At 61.2% G+C, this 23,235-nt stretch overlaps 8 protein-coding genes across 8 annotated transcripts; 4 read left to right on the forward strand and 4 right to left on the reverse strand.

Moving 5' to 3' along the window:
• Positions 1–118: 118 nt before the first annotated feature.
• On the reverse strand, positions 119–576 carry A1Q1_04057 (uncharacterized protein; the record flags this gene model as incomplete). The annotated part of the gene is made up of 5 exons (XM_014322434.1): positions 119–154; positions 209–332; positions 375–420; positions 498–531; positions 574–576. 5 exons carry the CDS (start codon positions 574–576, stop codon positions 119–121), a joined length of 243 nt encoding a protein of 80 aa, XP_014177909.1.
• A 600-nt stretch (positions 577–1,176) lies between these two features.
• A1Q1_04058 (uncharacterized protein) lies at positions 1,177–2,902 on the forward strand (the record flags this gene model as incomplete). The annotated part of the gene is made up of 3 exons (XM_014322435.1): positions 1,177–1,212; positions 1,351–2,793; positions 2,852–2,902. 3 exons carry the CDS (start codon positions 1,177–1,179, stop codon positions 2,900–2,902), a joined length of 1,530 nt encoding a protein of 509 aa, XP_014177910.1.
• Positions 2,903–2,912: 10 nt separating this feature from the next.
• A1Q1_04059 (uncharacterized protein) lies at positions 2,913–3,238 on the reverse strand (the record flags this gene model as incomplete). The annotated part of the gene is made up of 2 exons (XM_014322436.1): positions 2,913–3,024; positions 3,069–3,238. 2 exons carry the CDS (start codon positions 3,236–3,238, stop codon positions 2,913–2,915), a joined length of 282 nt encoding a protein of 93 aa, XP_014177911.1.
• Positions 3,239–6,284: 3,046 nt separating this feature from the next.
• A1Q1_04060 (uncharacterized protein) lies at positions 6,285–10,694 on the forward strand (the record flags this gene model as incomplete). The annotated part of the gene is made up of 3 exons (XM_014322437.1): positions 6,285–6,309; positions 6,372–9,208; positions 9,270–10,694. The coding sequence occupies 3 exons, from the start codon at positions 6,285–6,287 to the stop codon at positions 10,692–10,694; spliced, it is 4,287 nt and encodes a 1,428-aa protein (XP_014177912.1).
• Positions 10,695–11,205: 511 nt separating this feature from the next.
• A1Q1_04061 (peroxisomal copper amine oxidase (Methylamine oxidase)) lies at positions 11,206–13,447 on the reverse strand (the record flags this gene model as incomplete). Its single annotated transcript, XM_014322438.1, has 2 exons — positions 11,206–13,143; positions 13,190–13,447. 2 exons carry the CDS (start codon positions 13,445–13,447, stop codon positions 11,206–11,208), a joined length of 2,196 nt encoding a protein of 731 aa, XP_014177913.1.
• A 2,040-nt stretch (positions 13,448–15,487) lies between these two features.
• Positions 15,488–17,523, forward strand: A1Q1_04062 (uncharacterized protein; the record flags this gene model as incomplete). The annotated part of the gene is made up of 2 exons (XM_014322439.1): positions 15,488–15,935; positions 16,193–17,523. The coding sequence occupies 2 exons, from the start codon at positions 15,488–15,490 to the stop codon at positions 17,521–17,523; spliced, it is 1,779 nt and encodes a 592-aa protein (XP_014177914.1).
• Positions 17,524–17,789: 266 nt separating this feature from the next.
• Positions 17,790–20,534, reverse strand: A1Q1_04063 (uncharacterized protein; the record flags this gene model as incomplete). Its single annotated transcript, XM_014322440.1, has 4 exons — positions 17,790–19,337; positions 19,399–19,533; positions 19,796–20,005; positions 20,454–20,534. 4 exons carry the CDS (start codon positions 20,532–20,534, stop codon positions 17,790–17,792), a joined length of 1,974 nt encoding a protein of 657 aa, XP_014177915.1.
• A 796-nt stretch (positions 20,535–21,330) lies between these two features.
• A1Q1_04064 (uncharacterized protein) lies at positions 21,331–22,925 on the forward strand (the record flags this gene model as incomplete). The annotated part of the gene is made up of 2 exons (XM_014322441.1): positions 21,331–21,407; positions 21,479–22,925. The coding sequence occupies 2 exons, from the start codon at positions 21,331–21,333 to the stop codon at positions 22,923–22,925; spliced, it is 1,524 nt and encodes a 507-aa protein (XP_014177916.1).
• Positions 22,926–23,235: the final 310 nt, after the last annotated feature.

Consider the following 23,235-nt stretch of genomic DNA (forward strand, 5'->3'; position numbering starts at 1 on the left):
TCGTTGCTGGTGAGATAAAGAGATCTGTTGTGAGCTAAAGTATTTCGAAGGAACAAAGGATGTTAAGAGGAGGGATCGCTCAATCTATTTCATAGTAATACAACAAGTCGTCTACGTTCTACTCATCCGTCTTCGGAGGAGGAGGGCCGCAAGGCTGCATCATGCGCTGTTTGTCAGCTAAAGCTCACAGAACAGAAGGTTAGCTCACCTCGATGACCTCGAAGCGCTCGCGGGCCTGGCACTCGCCATCAGCGATCGAAATGTACGCCAGCAGAGGAGGGTGGCCGACGATCGACGCAAGCGTGTCGCGGTGCTGGTGGGTCGCCCACTCGCTAAGCAGTTAGCTCTAAGCCCAGTCTTTTGGAGCTACGCACTACTTGGTCATGTCCGCATGTCCGGTACCTGTGTAGCGAGCGTGGACTAGTGAGTGATTAGCAGGGATGGCACGTCTGAAGAACATCGCTCAGTTCTGTCAAACCGAGCTCAGTACCACTCACGCTGCTCAAGAGACTGGTTGGCCGTGTAACGCAGCTCAGACTGTATGTCAGCTTAGCACGTGCTGGATAAACTCACCATGATGGATGCGTCGAGTGGTGATGGGCGGACTCGAAGGCAACGACATGTAGCGGCAGTGGCAAAGGAGGACGCTCATCTTCGCAAAATGCTCCCGCTCCATCTTCTGGGTGCCTGGAAGTGAAGAGGTGCCATGGCGCGTTCGAATCTGGCCCTGCGCAATAACCCCTGCCACGCCTCGAATGCCGCTGATTTGTCAGCCCTTGAAGATACAGCCATGCAGGACCTGAGAATTGCCTCAAAAGAATTCGCCTGCCAGCGTCAGTAGCTATTGCCCCTTACTTCAAACCGACAGATCGTGAACACTGGTCGCCAGGGGCGGTCGGGAGGCTAAGATCTACGTCGTCGCTAACGCGGATCCACCTTGATGTTCCTGTGTTATGCTCTCGGCTGTCAGAAAGTCCCGGATCTCTCCTTTCTGCCTACCACAATCCCAAGGCTGCTGGCGATCGAGGATAGACGAGGCCCTTTGTCATGAGCCTGATAACTTTCTCACCGAGGCATGGCAAGATATCGGGCGTGCCTGGTTCCTGAATCAGCCTCGTTAAGTAGCCGATGAGACTGGACAGCGTCGCATCTTCCCCACTGCCCACCACCCACTTCATGACTCACACGCAGAGCCCTAAAGATGTCCTCGAGGTGAGACTGCCTTCTGTGGATGGGCTGACATCCAGGCGCTCGGGATAGGTGACTTGCCGGACACGGAGGTCCACTCGGCGGAGGAGGCGGTGAGCTGAGCGACGTTGGATGGTAGCTGATGACCAGGCCGTGCACCAGTTACGTGCGAAGTACGCCGTGGTCGTGGGCACGCCGACTGTGGAGCGAGTGCAACACATCCACGCTGTCAATCCACAGACGCATGTTGGTGTCATAGTCCTGCTCCCATCGTCTGGGCTGCGAGCCGTTGCCAGTGGCATATTCGCTCGGCCATTACCCAAAGGATTCTTTCTCGGAGAAGACCAAACTTTGGCTCCCGCGTACGCTGTAGTCGAGGGTGCGTTAGCGGCGCTCAATACCTCTGTTGCTCGGGAAGCGTACACCCTCGCGGTCGAAGGCGGATTGGATATGCGTACTCTATCTGAGGCGCTCGGCAGCGGTGCCGGCGGCAGTGCAGGCTTCAACGCTCTGTGGGGCCCACTCCTCTCCGGGGAATCGGCGGAGACGCAACTGCGCAACGCGGCCGAGGCACTGAGTTCAGCGCTCGCTCTGGCCAGTGAGATCCGCTTCTACGCACCCCTTATGGCGCTCGCCCGCCAGTCACTCGGCCCAGTCACCCCAAACCCGACTGTCAAGCGGAAGGAAGGTAAGGCGGCGAAACATCCGGAGTCTCAAGAGCCGAGTAAGGTCGCTTTCATCGGTCTGGGCTCGATGGGTCTGCCAATGGCAAAGCACCTGCACGCCCTCCCCGAAGTGGTGGGGTACGATGTGTCACCAGTTGGCCGAGAAGCATTCAAGGAGTCTGGCGGCCGCGTGGCAGACAGTGCCGCCGATTGTGCCTCGGGAGCCGAAGTTCTGGTGCTCATGGTCGTCAACGTGGCTCAGGCCGAGGACGTGCTGCTCGCCTCTGGCGCGCTCACGGCTCTGGCACCCGGTGCCTGCGTGCTGTTCATGGCGACCGGTGCGCCCGGTGACGTCCTCCGAATGCAGGAGCGACTAACCGCCGTACGGACAGATGTTGCTCTGCTCGATGTCCCGGTCAGCGGCGGGACGCCACGGGCCGCGTCGGGTGAGCTGACGCTGTTCTGCGGCGGTCTCGAGGGTGCTCCTCCCGAGACAGCCGCGAAGGCGAGGGCAGTGCTCCATCGCCTCGGGTCGATTGTTTCTCTCGGGGCGGTGGGTGCTGGATCCGCAGCGAAGCTGAGTAACCAGCACCTTGCAGGGTGTGGCATCTCCTCAGTCGCTGAGACGCTGGCGTTTGCTACAGCCTTGGGGCTTCCTGGCCGGCTGACCAGGGAGTTGCTCCTACAGGGGCCGGCACGCTCGTGGATGCTCGGTCATCGCGGAGGAAACATGCTGGCCGGGTTGCGACAGCCACCCACGTCTGCCGTCACGATCTTCGTGAAAGACATGGGCATTGTTGTCAGTGAAGCCACACGCCGCAATGTCTCCGTTCCCCTTGCCGCCACAGTTCAGCAGCAGTTCGTCTTCTGTGCCTCGGTGGGATGGGACAGGGATGATGACTCTGGTTTAGTCCGAATCTGGGAGTTGGCCGGTATAGACGTGCGTTGTTAGATTGTAGACCTCAACGTGGCTGGAATACAATGCATATGTGGCGTAGAGCCCGTCTAAACTAAAACTAAGCGTCAGGAGTCGTTATGGTATCTTCTAATGCTACATTTTTACTCCTTCTTGAGGTTGAGGTTGGGGATGGGGGTCGCACCCTGAGGAAGCAGGCGGAGGTGGGGGTCCATAAGGTGGTGGCCGACCATGTAGAAGGAGGCAGAAACAACACTGCTCGTCAGCTACTGTTCGTGCGTGCAGTTCTGATGACTCACATGGTGACAAGGCCACAAAGGGGGTAGACGTCGACAGGAATGTCCTTGAGGAACTTGACGACGGGGTTGGGGCCAGCGGCCGGGGCAGCCTTAGCGGCGGAAGAGTACATGCGGGCCTGGCGGGCGGAGGCAGCCATGGGGCGGGCGGCGGTGCGGAGTCCAGCGAACATGTTGGCTAAGCGGTGACTGAGAACGTTCGGAAGGAGTGGTGTTTGCTAGGTTTACTCGGAATGAGTAGAGGAGATTGTTGTTGTAATTGTTGGTGTTGGTGGTTGTTGATGGTCGATTCGGAATGCATCTGCTCTCTTCTTATACCTGCGTCAAGCACGGGCCTACCTCGATCCGAATGCAGTACGCGCCGTGGTCCGAATGCCCAAGTCCATTCGTAACCACTAACGATACGGCGGAAAGAGACGCTGAACGAGCCGCTCCGAGCGCGATTGAGGTCGACGGAAACGACCGGATGCCACGACGTGGGTGGCTTGTGTCCCTTGCCAGCGACGATCAGCGCGCGCCAGCGTGCCTGAGCCACAGAGGGCCATGGTGGGCCATGGCGGTTGGGGTCGCGTTTGAGTTCTCGGTCCGAGTTTCGCTATTCAGTCTTGCTGTTCGGTTCTAGCCCTTGAGGCTTGAGCATGCGGCCTATGCGCCCAGTTCTGTTGGCCCGGATGAGCCGGGGTGCGTCTGGGTGGAAAACACAGGAGACGAACAAGATAAAGTCCGAGCGCTGCCGTGCCGACCCTGGGGCGCCGTCGCGACAGTTGGTGGGAGAGATGCGGCCTTCCTCTTTCTGCCCTCTATCATTGGATGCATGCATGTTTTCCCCACATCTGCCCCACAAGCAGTCCGAGCATGCGCTCCGGGAGACGTCGTTAGATCTGGAGGAATGACGACGGCTGCAAATGTGGGACGGACAGCTGCTGGAAAAATCGTGAAATGCAGGATCGGAGACAGCCGCCGGCTTGGCTGTCCGAAGTCTCGCGAATCGGTCCGATCCTCATCGGCCGGCGTGTTATCTTTGGTTCAGCCGTCACTCCTTGTGCATTTCGTCCAATCTCGTGCTGGGCGTTTCGCACCACCGAGGTCTTGGAGAGCGGACCGGGAAGCACGCGAGCATGGGTCGGCGACTACCTCCATCCCTGCAACGGAGGGGTTCGGGCCAAGATCTCGAGGTACACAACGAGCGGTCTCACCGCGGAGATTGCAGCCAATGCCGAACACGATGTGACATTGATGGCACAGACGTGGATCGACTGTGGACTTCTTCTCGAGGGTTAGGCAGTCGGTGGTGTCTCGTACCTGCATGTCTACGTAGGGAGTCATGCGCGTTAATCACGGGGTGTCACCGAGAGTTGTACAGGGCGTCGCTTTGCACTGACATTCTGCGCCAAATACCTCAACCTCCGATACGAGTTTCTCTGCACGTGATCATGGACCATGTTCAGGCGGGCGAGGCAACCTCTGGTGGCGTGATCTTTCTTGGCGAAACCCGATGGGAGGAGAGCTCTGTGTGAGAAAGTACGCCGTCAGCGTAGATGACAACGCGCACAGGTTCACTCAGTCGTGACAGAGCCCGAGATTGGTGCGATGGACCATTAGCGAACACCTCAGCAAGGGCCGAAGACTAAGCGGAGCGGTGAGGGAGAGCGTGCGGCCGTAATGTGATGGGGCGATGGCCGTCCCGATATGCCGATGCAGGTCACCAACCTCGTGTGCGTCGTGAGGAGGCAACTTGGCATCGTGTGAGCAGTGCTCGAACGAAGGGGTGAGTCATCAGAAGGCCAAATGGTGTGTATGTTGAGCATCGGACGGATCCCGCCGCACAGGTGTGCGCAGTGGACGGTATTGGTAGTCGCATTCGCCACTCCTTTGCGCCCTCTCTATCGCGCCCTCCTCGGCGAGCTCTTGGTGCGCCCTCGATGCTATCTTGGTGCAATCGCCTGATCAAGTGAGAGGTCAGGACGACTCACACCGTCTGCCCTGGGTCGAGGACTCCTCTACAACGTATATAAAGGTCACTTTGAGCCCATCTCTCTCATCTTCCCCCATCCTCTCATCACTACATTCACTCACCTAGCTCGATTTCACCGAGCTCGCCTTCCTCCTCCCGCTTTTCGCTACTCCTACTTGAACAACGAACAATACCACCTGCGAAACGAGACCCGAAGCCGACATGCCTTCCGACCGACCGACCCTGCGATCCGAGACTGGTGGTCGCCCGAAGCCCGACGCTAACAATTGACGTGCGTGCATGCGTACGTATGCATACCCCGACCACAAGCTCTGGCTGATAACTTGCCAGGCACCACCATCGGAGCACGAAACTACCACTCCTGACCGATGAAGTTGTCTGACAGAGCTCACGTGACAGAAAGTTATTCAGAATCTGCTCTACGTCTGTGCACACGAATCAGAGTGTCATCTTCACGGCGTAACCGCGCCAAAACAATGCCATGGCACCGATAAATGTCCCAAGACCGGTTAGCGCAGGAAAACCTCATTGATCGACCAAGGGATCGCCCACACCGGGGCTCAGCACGTGACTTGGCGCCACGCACAATTAATGTTGGCTGGCCCAGTGGCGACGATCATGCCGAGATGGCGTCCAAAGAAATGGTAACCGACTGCGCTCACATCATCATCCGAACGTCACAACCCCTTTCTGCAACAACGCTTTCGTCACCGTGCACAGCATACAGCATGAGCAGGGACCAGATTAGATTCCAAACACATCTCAAGGACATCCGCAGCTGCAGGGCACAGGAGCAGAGGACTGCTTGGATATGTTTAGCTACCCAGCATACCCGCCGACACGGGGCCGCAGTCTCAATTGGTCAAGGTCCAGCAATCCGCAACGCAAAGACGTCACCGACAGTCCTCAGTCCTGTGACTGCTGCATGCGGACCGCGCGCCAATCCCCAACGCTGGATTCTTGCGACTCCACTGCTCCGTCCCATCCTACTGCGGTAGGAAACACCATCCGGTATGCCGATGACGCTCACACCGTCCAACCTAAATCGTCAATGACATCATACCCGTCCATCGTGCCAGGTTCAACTCCACCTTGTCAGAATGCCACAGCCCTCATATATACGACCCACTTCGCATCGTTCAAGGTCCTCATACCCCCTACTTCCTCTGTTCTACATAGCTGCATCGGAACAGACGGACAAGACATATCTCATTGAACTACACGACTTCAGCAGTACCTCCAACATGGGTATTACAGGCAAGTCTGACGGTGAGTCTCAATCCAGTGCCTCCGCCACTCTCAGTCGGCATTCCAGCCTTCTGCCCCACTAGTTCCCAGAGAACGTGCGCTAACGTCTCAAGACCCCAACGCCCCGAAGGAGTCTCTTGGACAGCAGATCAAGGACAAGCTCCACATCGGTGACAAGCACCACACCAACACTGGCGCCGGCCACGAGGGCATCACCTCCGCCCACTCCGGCCCCGGCGCCGCGGGCGCTGGCGGCGTTCACCCCTCCACCACTGGTGCTGGAACCGCTACCGGCACAGGCGCTGGCTACGGCACCACCACCGGCACCACGGGCACCGGCTACGGCAACCCCCACGAGACCACGGGACAGAAGATCTCCGATGAAGCCTCTCGACTCAAGGGCGCCTCTTCGACGGGCACCGGCTTCGGCCAGAAGGGAGTAAATGACCCAGGATTCGATGGTCGCTCCGGCTACCCTGGCGAGGGTGTTTCGGGTACCCACGGAACCCACGGCACCCACACCGGAACCGGCGTCGGCGGAGTCGGCACTGGCACCACTGGCACTTACGGCCACGAGACCACTGGCCAGAAGATCTCCGACGAAGCTAGCCGCCTCAAGGGTACCTCTTCGACTGGTACGGGCTTCGGACAGAAGGGTGTGAATGACCCAGGGTTCGACGGTCGCTCCGGTGTCCCCGGTCAGGGTGTCGGTGGCACTCACACTGGCACTCACACCGGCACTGGCGTTGGCGGTGTCGGCGGTACCACTGGCACCTACGGCCGCGAGACCACCGGCCAGAAGATCTCCGACGAGGCTTCAAGGCTTCAGGGCCACTCCAGCACTGGCACTGGTCTCGGACAGAAGGGAATTAACGACCCGGGCTTCGATGGACGCTCCGGAGTTCCGGGACAGGGTGTTACTGGCACCCACTCCCACACCGGCACTGGCGCCGCCCTCGGCGCGGGCGCTGGTGCCGCCGGCGGCTACGCTGCCGGCCACCACGGCACTACTGGCACTACTGGCACTTACGGCCACGAGTCTACTGGCCAGAAGCTCTCTGACGAGGCCTCGCGACTTAAGGGTACCTCGTCAACTGGTACAGGATTCGGCCAGAAGGGAGTCAACGACCCCGGCTTTGATGGGCGCAGCGGCGTCCCGGGCCAGGGAGTTGGTGGCACCCACACCGGAACTGGCGTCACTGGCACCCACGGCACCCACACTGGCACCGGCGTCGGCGGTGTAACCGGCACCCACGGCACCACCACCGGCTACGGCCACGAGACCACTGGTCAGAAGATCTCTGATGAGGCTTCGCGCCTCCAGGGCCGCGGTGCGACCGGCACTGGCATCGGCCAGAAGGGAATCAACGACCCTGGATTCGACGGCCGCTCGGGCGTCCCCGGCCAGACCGCTACTGGTCACTCTCACACTGGAACTGGTGCTGCCCTCGGCGCTGGCACCGGTGCCGCCGCTGGCTACGCTGCCGGCCACCACGGCACCCACGGCACCACTGGAACCACCGGTGCCTACGGCCACGAGTCTACCGGCCAGAAGATCTCTGATGAGGCCAGCCGTCTTGGCGGCAAGTCCTCGACTGGTACCGGATACGGCCAGAAGGGAATCAACGACCCCGGATTTGACGGACGCTCCGGCGTTCCCGGACAGGGCGTTGGCGGTACTCACACTGGTACCGGCGTCGGAGGTGTGACCGGCACCCACGGCACCCACACTGGCGTTGGCGGCACTGGCTACGGCCACGAGACCACCGGCCAGAAGATCCAGGACGAGAAGTCCCGCCTCGGCGGTGTTGGTTCGACCGGCACCCCCGTCGGCCAGCAGGGCCTCGGAACCGGCCCCGGTGTCTCTGGCGCTGACACTCGCCACGGCTCGCACCTTGGCCGCGACGCCGCTCTTGGCGCCGGCGCTGGTGGCGCCACTGGCGCTGCCCTCGGCCACCACGGCACTCACCACGGCACCACCACCGGCACCGGTGTTGGTGGCACTGGCACCGGCTACGGTCACGAGACCGCTGGCCAGAAGCTCGACGACGAGAAGTCCCGCCTCGGCGGTAAGAGCACGACCGGCACTTCGGTCGGCCAGAAGGGCGTCGGCGCCGGTCCCGGCGTGACTGGCTCGACCGGTCCCGGCGGCGGTGCTGGTGTCGCCTCTGGCGACGTCCACCACGTCCGTGGCGCCGACGAGGAGCCCTCCAACCGCGACATTGCCCCTCCTCCTACCTCGACTACCGAGGCTACCATTGAGGGCGGCGGTGAGATGCGCGACTCGGCCATGATCGGCTCGCAGATGATCAAGGAGGCTGAGGGTCGCCCCGTTACCGACCCCGCCTACAGCGGTCCCCCTCGCTCGACTGAGGGCGGCCACGGCGCCGGCACCACCACCGGAGGCAACCCCGGCACTGTCGGCTCGGGTGTCCACGGCTCGGGCCAGGCCTCGCGCCTCGGCGGCACCGAGTCCACCGGCACCCCTGTTGGTCAGAAGGGCATCCCCGGTGCTGGCACCACCGGCCACCACGACTCCCACGTCGGCCGCGACGCTGCCCTCGGCACCGGCGCTGGCCCTGCCACCGGTGCTGCTCTTGGCCACCACGGCTCGCACCACGGTACCACTGGCACCACTGGAACCGGCTATGGCCACGAGACTACCGGCCAGAAGATCTCTGATGAGGCTTCCCGTCTTGGTGGAAAGTCTTCGACTGGCACCGGTATTGGCCAGAAGGGAGTTAACGACCCCGGATTTGACGGCCGCTCGGGCGTCCCCGGCCAGGGTGTTGGTGGAACCCACACTGGAACCACTGGCACCTACGGTTCCGGAGTCGGCCACGACTCTCACCTCGGCCGCGACGCCGCTCTCGGCACTGGTGCTGGCGCCGCTACCGGCGCTGCTCTCGGCCACCACGGCGTCGCACCACGACCACCACCACGGCACCACCGGCACCACTGGTACCGGCTACGGTCGCGAGACCACTGGTCAGAAGATCTCGGACGAGGCCTCTAGGCTCCAGGGCCACGGCACCTCGGGCACGGGCTACGGCTCCAAGGGAGTCAACGACCCCGGATTCGACGGCCGCTCCGGCGTTCCCGGACAGGGCGTCGGCGGCACCCACGGCACCACCGGCTACAACCAGGGCGTGACTGGCCAGCACTCGCACGCTGGTCGTGACGCCCTCGCTGGCGGCGCTCTTGGCGCCGGCACTGGCGCCGCTGCCGGCCACCACCTTGGCGGCCACCGTGACGGTCAGTCGACCTACACTTCCGACACCTACGGCGGCGCCGACAGCTACGGCACCACCGGCGGCCAGGCTTCGCGCCTCGGCGGCGTCGAGTCGACCGGCACCCCCCTCGGCCAGAAGGGCGTTGCTGGTGCTGGCGTCGGTGGCGTCGGCCACACCGGCCACCACGGTACCCACGGCACTGGTGTCGGCGGCACCCACACCGCCGGCGGCGCCTACGGCGAGACCCCCATGCAGAAGTTCGCCGACGAGGCGAGCAGGCTGCAGGGCAAGTCCTCGACTGGTACCGGTATCGGCCACAAGGGAGTGAATGACCCCGGCTTCGACGGCCGCTCTGGCTACCCCGGTGAGGGCGTCGGTGGCACCCACGGCCACCACACTGGCACCGGTGCCGCCCTCGGTGGCGGTGCTCTCGGTGCTGGTGCTGGCGCCGCTGCCGGCCACCACGGCCACCACACCGGCTCCGGCCTCCCTCCCAACACCGCCTACCGTCAGGAGGGTGCCTACGGCGAGAGCACCGGCGGCAAGCTCTCTGACGAGGCTAGCCGCCTCAAGGGCGCTTCCTCGACCGGCACCGGTTTCGGCCAGAAGGGTGTGAACGACCCGGGCTTCGACGGACGCCCCGGCGTTCCCGGACAGGGTGTCGGCACTGGTGCCCATGCTGGAACTGGTACCGGTTACGGCGCGGGAGCCTACGGCTCGCACACCGGCACCGGCACCACTGGCTACAGCCACGAGACCACCGGCCAGAAGCTGTCTGACGAGGCCTCCAGGCTCCAGGGCCGCGGCGCGACCGGCACTGGTTTCGGCCAGAAGGGAGTCAATGACCCAGGCTTTGACGGCCGTTCTGGTGTTCCCGGCCAGGGCGTCACCGGCGGTACTGGAGCCTACGGCTCTCACACTGGCACCGGCACCGGCACCGGTGTTGGTGGCACTACCGGCACGGGAGCGTACGGCTCGCACACTGGCGTCGGCGGCACTCGCGGCACTCACGACACGCACGGCGCCCACGGCGAGCAGAAGGAGGGCTTCATGGCCAAGCTCGGCGACGAGGCCAGCCGTCTCCAGGGCAAGGGCTCGTCGGGAACCGGCTTCGGCCAGAAGGGAACCACCGACCCCGGATTCAACGGTGTCCCCGGCGGCTACCCGCAGTAAACTGTCCCACTCGTTTGACTCTGTTCCACGACCGCAACGAAACGATCGAAAATTGAAGTGAAATTCGAAGAAATGTCTGAAGAAGTCTGAAGAAAGAAGTGTTTTAAGTCTCAGAAGTCGCTACGTTTCTCTCCTTTCTTAGTATGTCGGCTGGATTGTCGCCAGCAGTCCGGTCGGTAGTAATGTTTTTGTACAGCACATGAATCTCTCTTTGACTCTTGCATCTGTCGCATTTGCCGTGTTGACCGGTTACTTATCTTCGACTTGCATGACTCGCGCTGCTGTGAACTACTCCGTCATCTACGGTGAGCTTCCTCATGGTCAGTGATAAACTGGGCATAGGAAGAAGACGCTTGTAATCGGTCAATGTGCAGTTCAAGTTGCAAGTTGCAATGCAGTTGATTCATTCTGTGCTTGACTAATCTACCCGACAGTGATTTACTTAATATATACAACAAAAGTTTGCGTTCTGCTACTGATGCACTGTGTGATGAGTCTGGGGGTCCGCGGCTTAAGCGCGGCCGCTGCAGCAGCCGCCTCCGTTGGTCGCGACACCGTTGCCGTTAGCATACGGGGCGTTTCCGACAAAGGCCTCGTTGGCGTTACGGCTCTTCATGTCCTTCTTGGACGGGATGTCGAGACCCGGGTGGCGATCGAAGAAGCCGTTGGGCACGACGTGGCAGCGGAGGATCTCGACGGGCATGATGGGCCAGTCCTCGGGACGCGAGATGTGCGTGACACCAAACATGGGCCAGCAGACAATGTCCTCGTTGTCGACGTTGTCGTTGCGGTCGACCCAGTTCTGGAGACCGAACTTCTCGGCACCAGGGTTCTGGTTGATGTGCACGTCGGACGGGAAGAGCTCGTCGTCGTGGAACTTGGTCACGAACATGTTGTGGCGGGCCCAGGGGGCGCGGTTCCACACCATCGAACCGGGCTTGGCGAGGAGAGGAGGCATGTCCTTGCACTTGATCTTGTAGCCGATCGGGTTGCCGGTGGCGTAGTGGAGCTTGTTCGGGTTCTCGATGGACCAGACACGCGAGCTCTTGGCCTCGTAGTCGGAGCACGCCTCCTTGGAGGTCTTGTAGACCTTCTTCTCGGTGTGGAAGCCGTTGCCGTAGAAGTTCTCCTCAGAGCCAACGGGCGCCTCATCCTGGACAGCGTCAACCTGGACGACGCGGTTCTGAAGACCGTCGATCATGGGGTCGATACGGTAGGAGAACAGGTGCTGGTGGTGCTGGGCGGCGATGCGGGGAGCGACCTCGACCTCGATCTTGGTGTTGGCCTTCTCGCCGGGCGCGAGCGGGTAGGCGTTGACCATACCGGTGGCCTTGACCTCGAGCTCGATTGAGCCGTCGAGGGCAAAGTTAAAGTAGAAGCCGTATTCGTAGTTGGCGACGGTGCAGATCATGCTGACAACGAGCTTGCGGTTGCGCGCCGAGTGGGCAACGTTGTCGCGGAAGTCGGTGTGCTTGTGCAGCAGACCGGCGTCCTCCTCGTGGATGCAGATGGCGTTCTTGATCGTCTGGATGCCACCGTTGCGGGTAACGAACTCGGCGTCCATGTAGCTGATCGAACCAAGGCAGTCGCAGCCAAGAGCAAGCGAGTTGGCGAGAGCGCCGACACCGTACTCTCCAGTGTCAAAGGCGTGCTTGCGGTGGTGGGGGTAGATTGTTGACGCATACGGGACGACCATCTCGGCAATGCTCATGCGGTAGAACATCGGGCGGTTGCCCTTGGCGCCGTCATCGTAGGTGACATTGCTGATGACAAGACCCTCACGGTAGTTGAAGCCAATGTGGAAGTTCCAGTTCTGCCACGACATCATGCGGCCGGCGAGCGAGTACGAGACACCCTCGGGCTGGATGACGTGCAGGGGCTTGAGACCCTCGCGGAGCTTGAAGTTCGGCTCATCCTGCATGATCTGCTCGGGGAGGTAGTTGTGGTTGGTCTTGGGCGGCGCGAAGCGCTCGCGGGGCTCGGCCTTGGCGTAAGCATCTGAGCCGGAGGGAGAGTGCTTGTCGGTCGTCGAGTGCGAATGCGGGTAGTCGATCGTGAGGATCTCGCCTGAGTTCGAGTCGAGGACGGGGATAAGGTCACAGGGGTGAGCGTAGAGGTTGTCGCCGGGGCGGGAGCGGGCAAAGACGAAGCACTGCTGCAGGCGGCGACCGGGGAAGCGCTCGTCGACGGCAATGCACCAGCCGTCAACGTAGATGTCGGTCTGCTTCAGGCCGACAGCCTCACACGCCTCCTTGACCTTGGGGTCGGTGCGGCAGATCTCCTCGGCCCAGAGGAGCTCCTCGGTCTGGAGCGAGGGGTGAATGTTTTTCTCGAGAAGCTTCCAGCTCGAGACCTTGGGCTCGGGGCAGGCGTCCTCGCCCTTCAGGTTGGAGGGGAGGTCGACGATAGCCTCGAAAGCCTGGTTCGACTGGTTGCAGATAATGTGGATCTGTGTGTCAGCTTCAATCTTGTTTCAGCTGAGTCCGAGTACTTACATCAGCCTGGCGGGTGATGGGCTTGAGCTGAGCACCGACCGCGGCGAGCTCCTTGGGGGTGAAGGTCTTGGCCCAGCGCAGGATGTCGTACTTGGGAGGCTCGAGAAGCGAGATCGAGTTGAACAGCGGGGTCGCAGGGGCTCCCTCGAACTTGCCCTTGGCCATGAAGGCACGGACAGTGTCCGCGGCGAGCTTGATCTCCTGGGCCGTGAGGGGATCTAACGGGTGGGCGAGATTGGCATTGACGTCGGTGACCATGGTGGTTATGGTATGAGGGTGGTGGTGAGCGCGGGTGCAGGGAGCGAGTTGGGACTCGTGGGTGGTGGGGATGCAGTTATGCTGACAGGCCTCGGTGCATTATGTAGTCGGCTCCAAGAGGCTGGAACCACTGTGCCGGAACTCGGAGGTCGGAGAGGGGTTCGGTCAAGCCAGCGGGCAGGCGGACGTACGGCGCCAGAGCTCGTGTATGCATGCAGGTGTTCCCCGCGTACCGCGTATGCACGTCATGACCGCACTGGAGCGGCGAGGTGGTGTCTTGGAAACGTATCGCAGACGGCTGGGCCTTCTCTGGGAGAACTGGATAAATGGGCAGATAAGGGCGGTGAGTTAGGGTGAGGGAGATCCGGCTGATCAAATTCCCCGTTCATGCCCTACTCAAGATATGCTAAGATATACCCCAGATGCCGCCCGATTTCTTGGGATGCCGCACTGATAAACTCAGCGGCAACCACCCGGAGCGACTCTCGCACAGCTCGCCTCGCACGGCCAAGCGTTTCGGCGCATTCGATAGTCCCAAGCTCGTCTGCCCTGATTCCTGATACTCAGACGACCGTGCCGGTTCTTTCTCATTGTGCTCGCATGGTGGGGAAGTTATCCGTATCCTGGCCCGGCACTGGACAGCAGCGCCACGGTGCCTCTGCCCCGTACCCGCGTGTAGCCGCTGCACCTGCAGACCCCGTCGTGTAATCAGCCCTGTTAGCCCTGGTGTTCCGGATCATCCACACACGTCGTGCCGACCCAGCGTTCCTCGTTCCTCCAGCCTACACGTTGACACCTGTGTACAGCGGATGTCATATGACTGGCGCCAAGTGACAGCCTATGGCAGCAGCGCCGGTGCCCCATGGGTGGGCGAAACAAAGTTAGTCATGTGGTGTGGTGGGTATGCGTGGGGGTGGATCTGCGAAATCTCCAACTCTGTATTTCGCCGTGTTGGTTGTTCAGGCAGCCAGCCCAGGCCCCACAAGGGACCGTGTGCCTACTGCCATTGGGTCAACCACCAGCCAGACCCGGCCTATGACCTGAGGATGTAGCCATGCGCGCAAGGTGGGCTATGTGCTGCGATCTGCGGACCCCACGCTGCAGCTTGCACTGTGCTAAGTCTGGCACGCACCCAAGCCTGCGCTCCCACGGGCAAAGTTATCTCTGTGCATCAACTTTCTTGGACCTGGACGGGTAACGGCGAAAGCCAGAGCAATAGATACGGCTGATAATTACCCGCGCCAGCTTACAGATCAGGCCCAAACGACTTTCAGGCCGCGATCTCACGGTGAATACGCCTAGCGCAGAAGGCGCAAACGCCCAGTCCAACAGAGGTGACAAGCACACGCCCCATCTCTATTGCTCTGTCTGAGACCTGGAGGGTACCTGGGCACTTTGGGCGCGTTATCAGCGTATCTTGTTTGAGCGCCAGGCCATCGATAGCGGCCGGCGCCAGACCCGGGTAGTCCAGGCGGAGGCCCCGTACATCGACCCTCGCTCCCATCGCGTACTCAGATCCCCGATCGATCGCATCGCATCAGCAAGACACATAAAGGCCTCACTTCTGCTCGTCATCACATCCACCACCCCAACCAACAACTACAGCTACTCAACGCCGAGCGAAGTCTTTCTTCTCTTCGCCCCGCCGTTGGTTCTAATTAAGGCCGTAGTTTCCGACCTTCCCCTCGATTTCGCCCCCAAAGACCCTGCTACCAGCGACCCCACATCCGCCATTGGCCTGCCGCGTGCCGTTACATTACTCGGCGATCTTATCGGCGTTCTGCACCCACACGGCTCACACGACCAGGTTTTTCGCTGCCATCTCAAGAGACTCGACCCCACTAGAGTCGATCACCACCACATCCCTCTTTACACCCTAGACACACTTCGACCGCAGTACAGCGCGTCGACCCGCACCATCACACACCTCGCCCTCAGCACCCTCGCGACCCCGACCCCGCTCGCGGTCGCCCCTGCCATCCCGCCTGCACCTCCGCCCTGCTGAGGAGCTAAACGGACCTCCACCGAAAGCACAGAGATATGGGAGTACCCACCCCGGCCGAGACGCCCGTGTACGACATGGGGCCGGCGTCCAAGCTGGCGTCCGGCGACCTCGATGCGTCCAAGACAGCCTCAACAGCCGACCCCGAGGGCCAAGAGTGGCTGACAAAGGACGACGCCGCGCTCGAGGGGCTCGGCTACCGCCCCGAGCTGAAGCGCAACTTTAGCAGTCTCGAGACCTTTGGCGTCGCGTTCAGTATCATGGGCGTCGTGCCGTCCATCGCGTCGACCATCTTCTACAACCTCCCCTACGGCGGCCCCGTCGGCATGGTGTGGGGCTGGTTCCTCTCGTCCATCCTCATCATGTTCATCGGGCTCGCGATGGCCGACCTCGCGTCGAGCATGCCGACATCCGGCGGCCTGTACTACTGGACCTACAAGCTCGCGCCGCGCAAGTACGCCGCGTTCCTCTCCTGGATGGTTGGCTGTGAGTACATACAGACTCTCCCGTTGCGCTCGCCAAATCGCTTCGCTAGATCGCTAGGAGAGCATTGACTTTTGCGAAAACGCAAAGGCACGGGAAATGGAGCCTGCAATGAGGCTGAGAACTGGCCCCGCCGGACCTGCCAGGGATCACGGGGGACGGGCGTTAGAGCTTAAATGCTGTCTCGCTAGTCCTGTGCTCCATGCGCTTATCGGCCAGTCCATGGTCTGGCCAGATCTGCGCTTGAGCGTGGGCTCCAGTCCCCGTGCTCGCGGACAGTGCACGATATGAAACTACAGTGCTGACCTCAGACAACTCGTTCCTGGGCAACGTCGGCGCGACGGCAAGTGTGGCGTGGGGCTGCGCGGGCATCCTGCTCGCGTGCGGCTCAGTGGCGGACGAGACGTTCGCGCCGAGTGTCGGCGTAACCTTCGGCGTGTACTGCGGCGTGCTGATCACCTGCGGCTTCTTCTGCGCGTACGGCACAGCCCTGTTCGCGCGTCTGCAAACCCCGCTCGTGATCCTCAACACTGCCCTTGCCCTCGTGACCATCATCGGCCTGCCCATCGCACGGAGGGGACACCTGAACAGCGCCAAATTCACGTTTGGCGGGTGGGAGAATCTCTACGACTGGCCAAACGGGTTCGCGTTCTTCCTCTCCATGCTCGCGCCGGTGTGGACGATCTGTTCCTTTGACTGTGCCGTCAGTATTTCCGAGGAGGCGGCGAATGCCTCGGTCGCCGTGCCCCAGGCCATTGTCGGATCTATCGGCTCCGCTGGCATTCTCGGCACGATCATCCTCGCCATCTTCGCGCTCTGCATGGGCCCCTCTGTCGCCGACGTCAACGACAGCGCCATCGGCCAGCCCCTCGCGTACATCTACATGCTCGGCTTTGGGCGGAACGGCACGCTGGCCATCTGGTCCTTCATCGCCGTGTCGTCTTATGGCATGGCGTGCTCCCTCCTTCTGCCGAGCAGTCGCCAGGCGTTCGCGTTCGCGCGCGACGGCGCGCTCCCCTTCTCCCGCTTCCTGTACAAGGTCGACCAGCGCAGCGGCACGCCCGTGCGCACCGTCTGGCTCGTAGTGGGGTGCTGCATTCCGCTAGGTCTGCTCGGTTTCGCGGACCCGGTGAACCAGGCAGCCATCAATGCCATCTTCGCCATTGCCATTCTTGGACCCTATGTCGCATACGGCATCCCCATCTTCGCCCGCGTCGTGTGGGGCAAGCACCTCTTCCACCCCGGTCCGTGGTACCTCGGCAAATGGTCCATTCCCGTCGCCATCGTCGCGTGCGTGTGGATGGTGTTCGCGCTCGTCCTCTTCTGCTTCCCGGCCGACATGCACCCGACGGCCGGCACTATGAACTATGCGATCGTCGTCAGCGCCGCCGTGTGGGCGTTCGCGATTGGGTTCTGGTACTTCCCCAAGATTGGCGGGAAGACCTTCTTCCACGGTCCCCGCACCGAGGACCTTAATGACGAGCTTATCCAGGCCTACGCTGAGGGGCACGTCGAGGACCCGGGCAAGACGAACGGCACCACTACCGTCGTCCAGGCCGTCGAGGAGCCGGAGGAGCAGCAGATCAAGTAAACGAGACAGTTGTATTTAAGTGAATAAGTTGGTAAAGACAAAGAGTGGATTAGCGCGCAACGCAAGTCAAACGTAAAGGCAACGCAAACGCATCGCAATCAAAGCAATCATCGCATCCGTACAATCTTTTAATAAGGGCAACATTTTGTGCACAGCATTGCAAAGATAGGTTAGACCCGGGAACTTCCTAGTTGGTAGTCTTTTCTTGAGATGACATCCAAAAATGACAGATATGCCTACAACACTGTATACAACAAGGCAATAAACTAACGGGACCGCGCCGCCTCGACCATAAAGTTCATGAGCGCCGAGTAGACAGCACTGTTGTCCATCGACGCACCCAGGTTCGCGTCCATACCTCCACTGTTCCACGACTGGTTGAAGTTCACCATGTCGAAGAACTGGTTTGGCTGCATCGCGTTCTGCGCCGGGTTGGTTTGCTGCTGCTGCTGCTGATGCGGTTGGTGATGTTGCTGATGGTGGTGGTGGCCGTGGTGATGATGCTGGGGCTGCTGCTGAAGCGGCTGTTGCTGGTTCTGCTGCGGTTGAGTCTGGGGTGGCTGCTGCGGCTGCGTCTGTTGCTGTTGCTGCTTGTGCCACTCTTGCTGCGGAGCAGAGTCGTTCTGCCGCTGGTACGGCGACATGTCCGTCTGCTGGTTCTGCGACTCGGGCGACAGGGCCGGCGGAATGAAGGGCATGTCGGGGCTCTGCGCAATACCGAGCACGTTGCCCTCAGCGGAGAATGTGGCCGTGCTCTGCCCGGGGATCGCATTCGACAGCTGGTTCCAGTAGAACTGCGGCAGTTGGAACAGGCTGCTGCGCCCCAGCGGCGGCAGCGTCGTGTCAAAGTCCGCCCGCGGGGAGCGGAGCTTGTTGCCCAGCCCTCGCAGACCCGCGTCGAGCGGCTGCGGCGAGCTCTCCGTTTCATGAATCGTCGAGCTCAGCTTGATTCCGCCCTGGATCAGGCCCTCGAAGAAGACCTTGTGCGCCGATGCCGCCGGCCACGCACTGCTGCAGTCGCGTAGCCAGATGCAGCATTGCGCAAACGTCAGTTTCGCCCTGTGCGCCAGCTCCTCGTCAGGGTCCGAGGCATCGAATGCCTCGTACAGTGTCACCAGGCCGAGAATGTGGATGATATCCGCACTCGTCACTGAGAGCAGTCTGTGCTTATCCAGGTGCGAAATGAAGTCTGCGCACTTCTCCGCTGCGGCGGTGCACGTGCTGTGCGCTTTCGAGATGAGCTCGTGCTCGGCCGACGCATCGGGCGTAAGCACTTCGGGCAACGGCCCGCTTCTGATGAAGTGCGAGTACAACAGGATCTGTGCGGTCTCGTACCACTGACCGTCAGTTCTTTCACTAGCAGCGTAACTCACGGCTAAGCTGATAGTCAGATGCGGCATCGGGCTAGCCTGCAGATCGACCTCGAGGTACGGCGGCAGTGCATTGCGCCAGGACTCCAGCTCTCGGGCTATCCGTGCTGCGGTCGTGACCACTTGCTTGCGCTCCTCTTCGAGCTTCTCCGCCGACCATTGGTTGAACCAAGGTGTTTCACTCGGCCGGGGCCTGGGTGGCCCAGGAACGTCGAGCTCCAGGATCCCCTCGACTACCATGCCAAGATAGCAAGTCCACACGAAGCAGCTCATGACATAGCCCCTTCTTGGGGTCAAGTGCTGTACACTTTCCGGAAGAGGTTGAGACGAGGACGGGATCGGGGGCCACAGCTCAAACTCGTCCGCCTCTGTCATGGACGGCAGGGGTGTCGAGCTCCGGCGGTAGGGGAGGAGGATCGAGCGCCCCGTCTCCTCGGCCAACGTCTTGTCTAAGATGTAGCAGTTCCACTGCTTTGTCAGCTTCCACGCACACAATGCAGCTCACATAAACCCTTGATCGAGTCTCTGCCTCCACGGGGGACTCGGGCTGGGCGGGTGCCAAGTTGAGGCCCATGCTGAGAGCCATGCAGCAAGCTCGTCCGGCATACGTGAACGCCAGATTCTTGTCGCCGCAGCCGGTCTGTCTCAGGGACAGCAGAATCAGCGACTGGATGATATCGATCCGGTTCTCCATTCGACAATGGTGGAGCGCGCGTTCGGCCATGTGGAACAGCTTGTTGCTATCAAGACCGTATTTCGGATCTGGGTGCGCCACGCATGCTGCTATAGATAGCATGGCCAATAGCAGGGGTGCAGAAGCCGTCTGCGGGTGGAACGAAGGCTTGTAGATAAGCGGCCAAACATTCTGTCGTCAGTGGAATACCCAGGGCCCGATAACGCACGTGAACATGCGTGAAATAGACGGCGAGAAGCTGGTCGACGAGTGGGGGCGGAAGGCCAAGCAAAGGAAGACGCTGCTGCGCCCGGCTACGCGGCTGTCCGTCGGGGGAAGGTGTGCTTTGCCGGCGCTTGCTTCTCGGGGGCTCTTGGCCTTCCTCCGTGTTTGAAGCCCCAGCATTCCATGACTGCTGCTGCTGCTGTTGCTGACCGTCCTGTTGCAATCCGAGCGTGTTCGTGTTGCCGACTGGCGGCGAGACAGAGCGCTCGAGCAGCCGTTGCCTCCAACCCGGTCGGGGGCCGCTTGGAAAATCAGTACATGGCCCGACGCACGCCCATCGACCTACCGTTTCAGCACAGGCGCGTTGAAGGTGCAATCCTGCCTGTTGTCTCTGCACACGCGGCACCGCTGCTTACCACTCGCCGTGGTCTGGACGTCTTCACATTTCATGCGACGGCTGTTGGACACTGATCAGCCTCTGCCCAGCGTTGGACAATGGCGCCGAGGGTGTGTAACCGGTCGTGTCACTGGTGACTCACTGTCTGCATCCCTGTTTGGTCAGTGAATGTTGTCCATGATCTGCATCCACGTCTGCGCCTTGCTCGACACCGAGGACACCCGATGCATTCGGATGTGTACTGCACAGGCGGTGGGTGACTCACATCACAAGCACGCAAGGTGCGTCGTTTTCGTGTTCCGGGACTGGTGTCGGCATCGTCTTGGGAGGTGTTGGCGGTGTTCATGGTGCGTGTGTTGTTGAGTGGATCAGGCGGAAGGTGGGTGAATGGGAGAATGTCGATCGGGGGGAGAGAAGGAGGAGGTTAGTCGGTAGTCGGGTGGGACGCAGGGGTTAAGGTACCAAGTGTGTTCGGAGCCATGGAGCCACCGAATGCGGGGTCGTGGGGGTATTATTGTTACGGGTACTGCGGGGGGGGAACGAGTTGACACACGAGGAGGAACGTGTGGTGTCTTGTTCCAAGGTGTCTCGTGACTCGCCAAGACCTGCCTGCATCCATGGCCCTTGTGACGCACCCTTCTGTGGGGTATCGACGACTGATATCTGGTATCTTAGTTCCCTGTCTCCAGCTAGCACAGCGACTGCGTGTCTCCGTAGCATATCTTGGCTGCCTAGATCCAGGATCTCGGAACCCCGCCCATCGTGCCGCCGTCGTATAACACACATAGCGTGGGGAATGCCCAACAACGCGGGGCGCCCACATCCATGGATGATTCCGGGTAATCCCTTCCGCCTGATCGGAGAAACAGCCAACCACGTGGCACCGGCCATCCCCGGATGTCCGCGTGGCCTGACGTTGCCCGCTATCTTGGGTCAACCGTTTTCCAATCTGAGCGGCATTCCTCACCGGTGACACCACCGCTGATGATGGCTTTCCTAGCCTCTGGATGGCTGACTGAGTCGTCGGGATCGACTAGCCCTCATGACCTCACAACCGATGCCTATCGTATTGCTGACACGTACCACCCTCTTCTCTCTCTTTCTCATCCCTCTCACTCACTCTCCACTGATCACCACAAGCAATGACCAAGAGCAACCTCCACGCCGAGGTCGACGTCCCCGTCGCGGGCAAGATGACCATCCCCACCGGTCTCTTCATGTAAGTTGATTGTGTCCGTCGAAACCGGTCTCTTCATGTAAGTTGATTGTGTCCGTCGAAGCTAACCCCAGCGACAACGAGTTCGTCCCCTCTTCCGACGGCAAGACGTTTGACACGCTCAACCCCGCGACTGGGGAGAAGATTGTCTCCATCTCGCACGCGACCAAGGACGACGTCGACGCGGCCGTCAAGGCGGCGCGCAAGGCCTTCAAGACGACGTGGGGCAACAACATTGCGGCCGAGACGCGTGGCCTGCTGATGAACAAGCTCGCAGACTTGCTGGAGCGGGACGCGGAGAAATTCGCCGCCCTCGAGTCCTACGACAGCGGGAAGGGCATCCGGATTGCGCGCGAGAGCGACGTCGCCGACTCGGTGGCTTGTATCCGGTACTACGCCGGGCTGGCGGACAAGATCCACGGGCAGACGATCAACTCGTGGGGCGGCGAGAAGTTTGCATACACGCTGCACCAGCCCATTGGCGTGTGCGGCCAGATCATCCCGTGGAACTACCCCCTGCTCATGCTTGCGTGGAAGATTGGCCCCGCGCTCGCGGCCGGGTGCACGATCGTCATGAAGCCTTCGGAACTCACGCCGCTCACTGCGCTCCTTGTCTGCGAACTCGTCAAGGAGGCAGGCATCCCCGCCGGCGTGCTCAACATGGTCCCCGGCCTGGGCGCGACGACGGGCGAGGCCATCTCGCGCCACATGGACATCGACAAGGTCGCCTTCACGGGCAGTGTGATCACGGGGCGCAAGATCAGCGTCGCGGCGGCCGAGAGCAATCTGAAGAAAGTCACGCTCGAGCTGGGCGGCAAGTCGCCGATGCTCGTGTTCGACTCGGCCGACGTGGAGGAGGCAGCCAACTGGGCCGCGCTCGGCATCTACTTCAACTCGGGGCAGGACTGCTGTGCCTCCTCGCGCATCTACGTGCAGGAGGGCATCTATGACAAGTTCCTGGACGCGATGAAGCGGCGCGCCGAGGCGGCGGCCATCGGCGACCCGGCCGACGAGAAGACATCCTTCGGGCCCCTGATCAGCGCCCAGCAGCGCGACAAGGTGATCAACTACATCGAGTCGGGCAAGCAGGAGGGCGGGCGCATCGTGACCGGCGGGCAGAAGTGGGCCCAGTCCAAGGGCGGGTACTACGTCGAGCCCACCGTCATTGCAGACGTCAAGCCCGACTTCAAGGTCAGCCGCGAGGAGATCTTTGGCCCCGTGTGCGTCACGGCCAAGTTCAAGACGGAGGAGGAGGCGATCGACATCGCCAACGACACGACGTATGGCCTCGGCGCAGGCGTGTTCACGAACGACGCAAGGCAGAAGACCCGCGTCGCCGCTAAGATTGACGCGGGCACGATCTGGGTCAACCAGTACGGGCCCCTCCATGCCGGCGTCCCCTTTGGCGGATTCAAGCAGAGCGGCATCGGGCGCGAGCTCGGGACGTACGGACTGGACGCGTATGTGCAGATAAAAGCAGTTCATGAGAATTTGTCGCAGGAGCTCGAATGGCCGCTGTAGATGCGTCGGAAGACGAGGAAGATGTATCCATAAGATGTCTCGTGAGGAGGTGTAAAGTTGGAGGTGCCACATTGGCGTGTGGAGGGGTGTGGCGGGGGTGTGGCGGCTGGGAGGGGCTTTGGTGGCAGTCTGGGCCCGTGTGCAGGGCGCAGGCACGCTCATGGGGCGCACTAGCGCGAAGCCGATCTGCAGGAGAGAGTTTCATTGTCTGGGAATGGCTCGGCACTCGACTTACGCTGATTGTTGAATATTCTCGAAAACTCACGAAATTGCGCTTACTCTGAACTGACTTCTCTTACTCCAGCTCGCA

This window comes from Trichosporon asahii (assembly GCF_000293215.1).
Source record: "Trichosporon asahii var. asahii CBS 2479 unplaced genomic scaffold scaffold00070, whole genome shotgun sequence".
In the NCBI taxonomy this organism is placed as follows: Eukaryota; Fungi; Basidiomycota; class Tremellomycetes; order Trichosporonales; family Trichosporonaceae; genus Trichosporon; species Trichosporon asahii.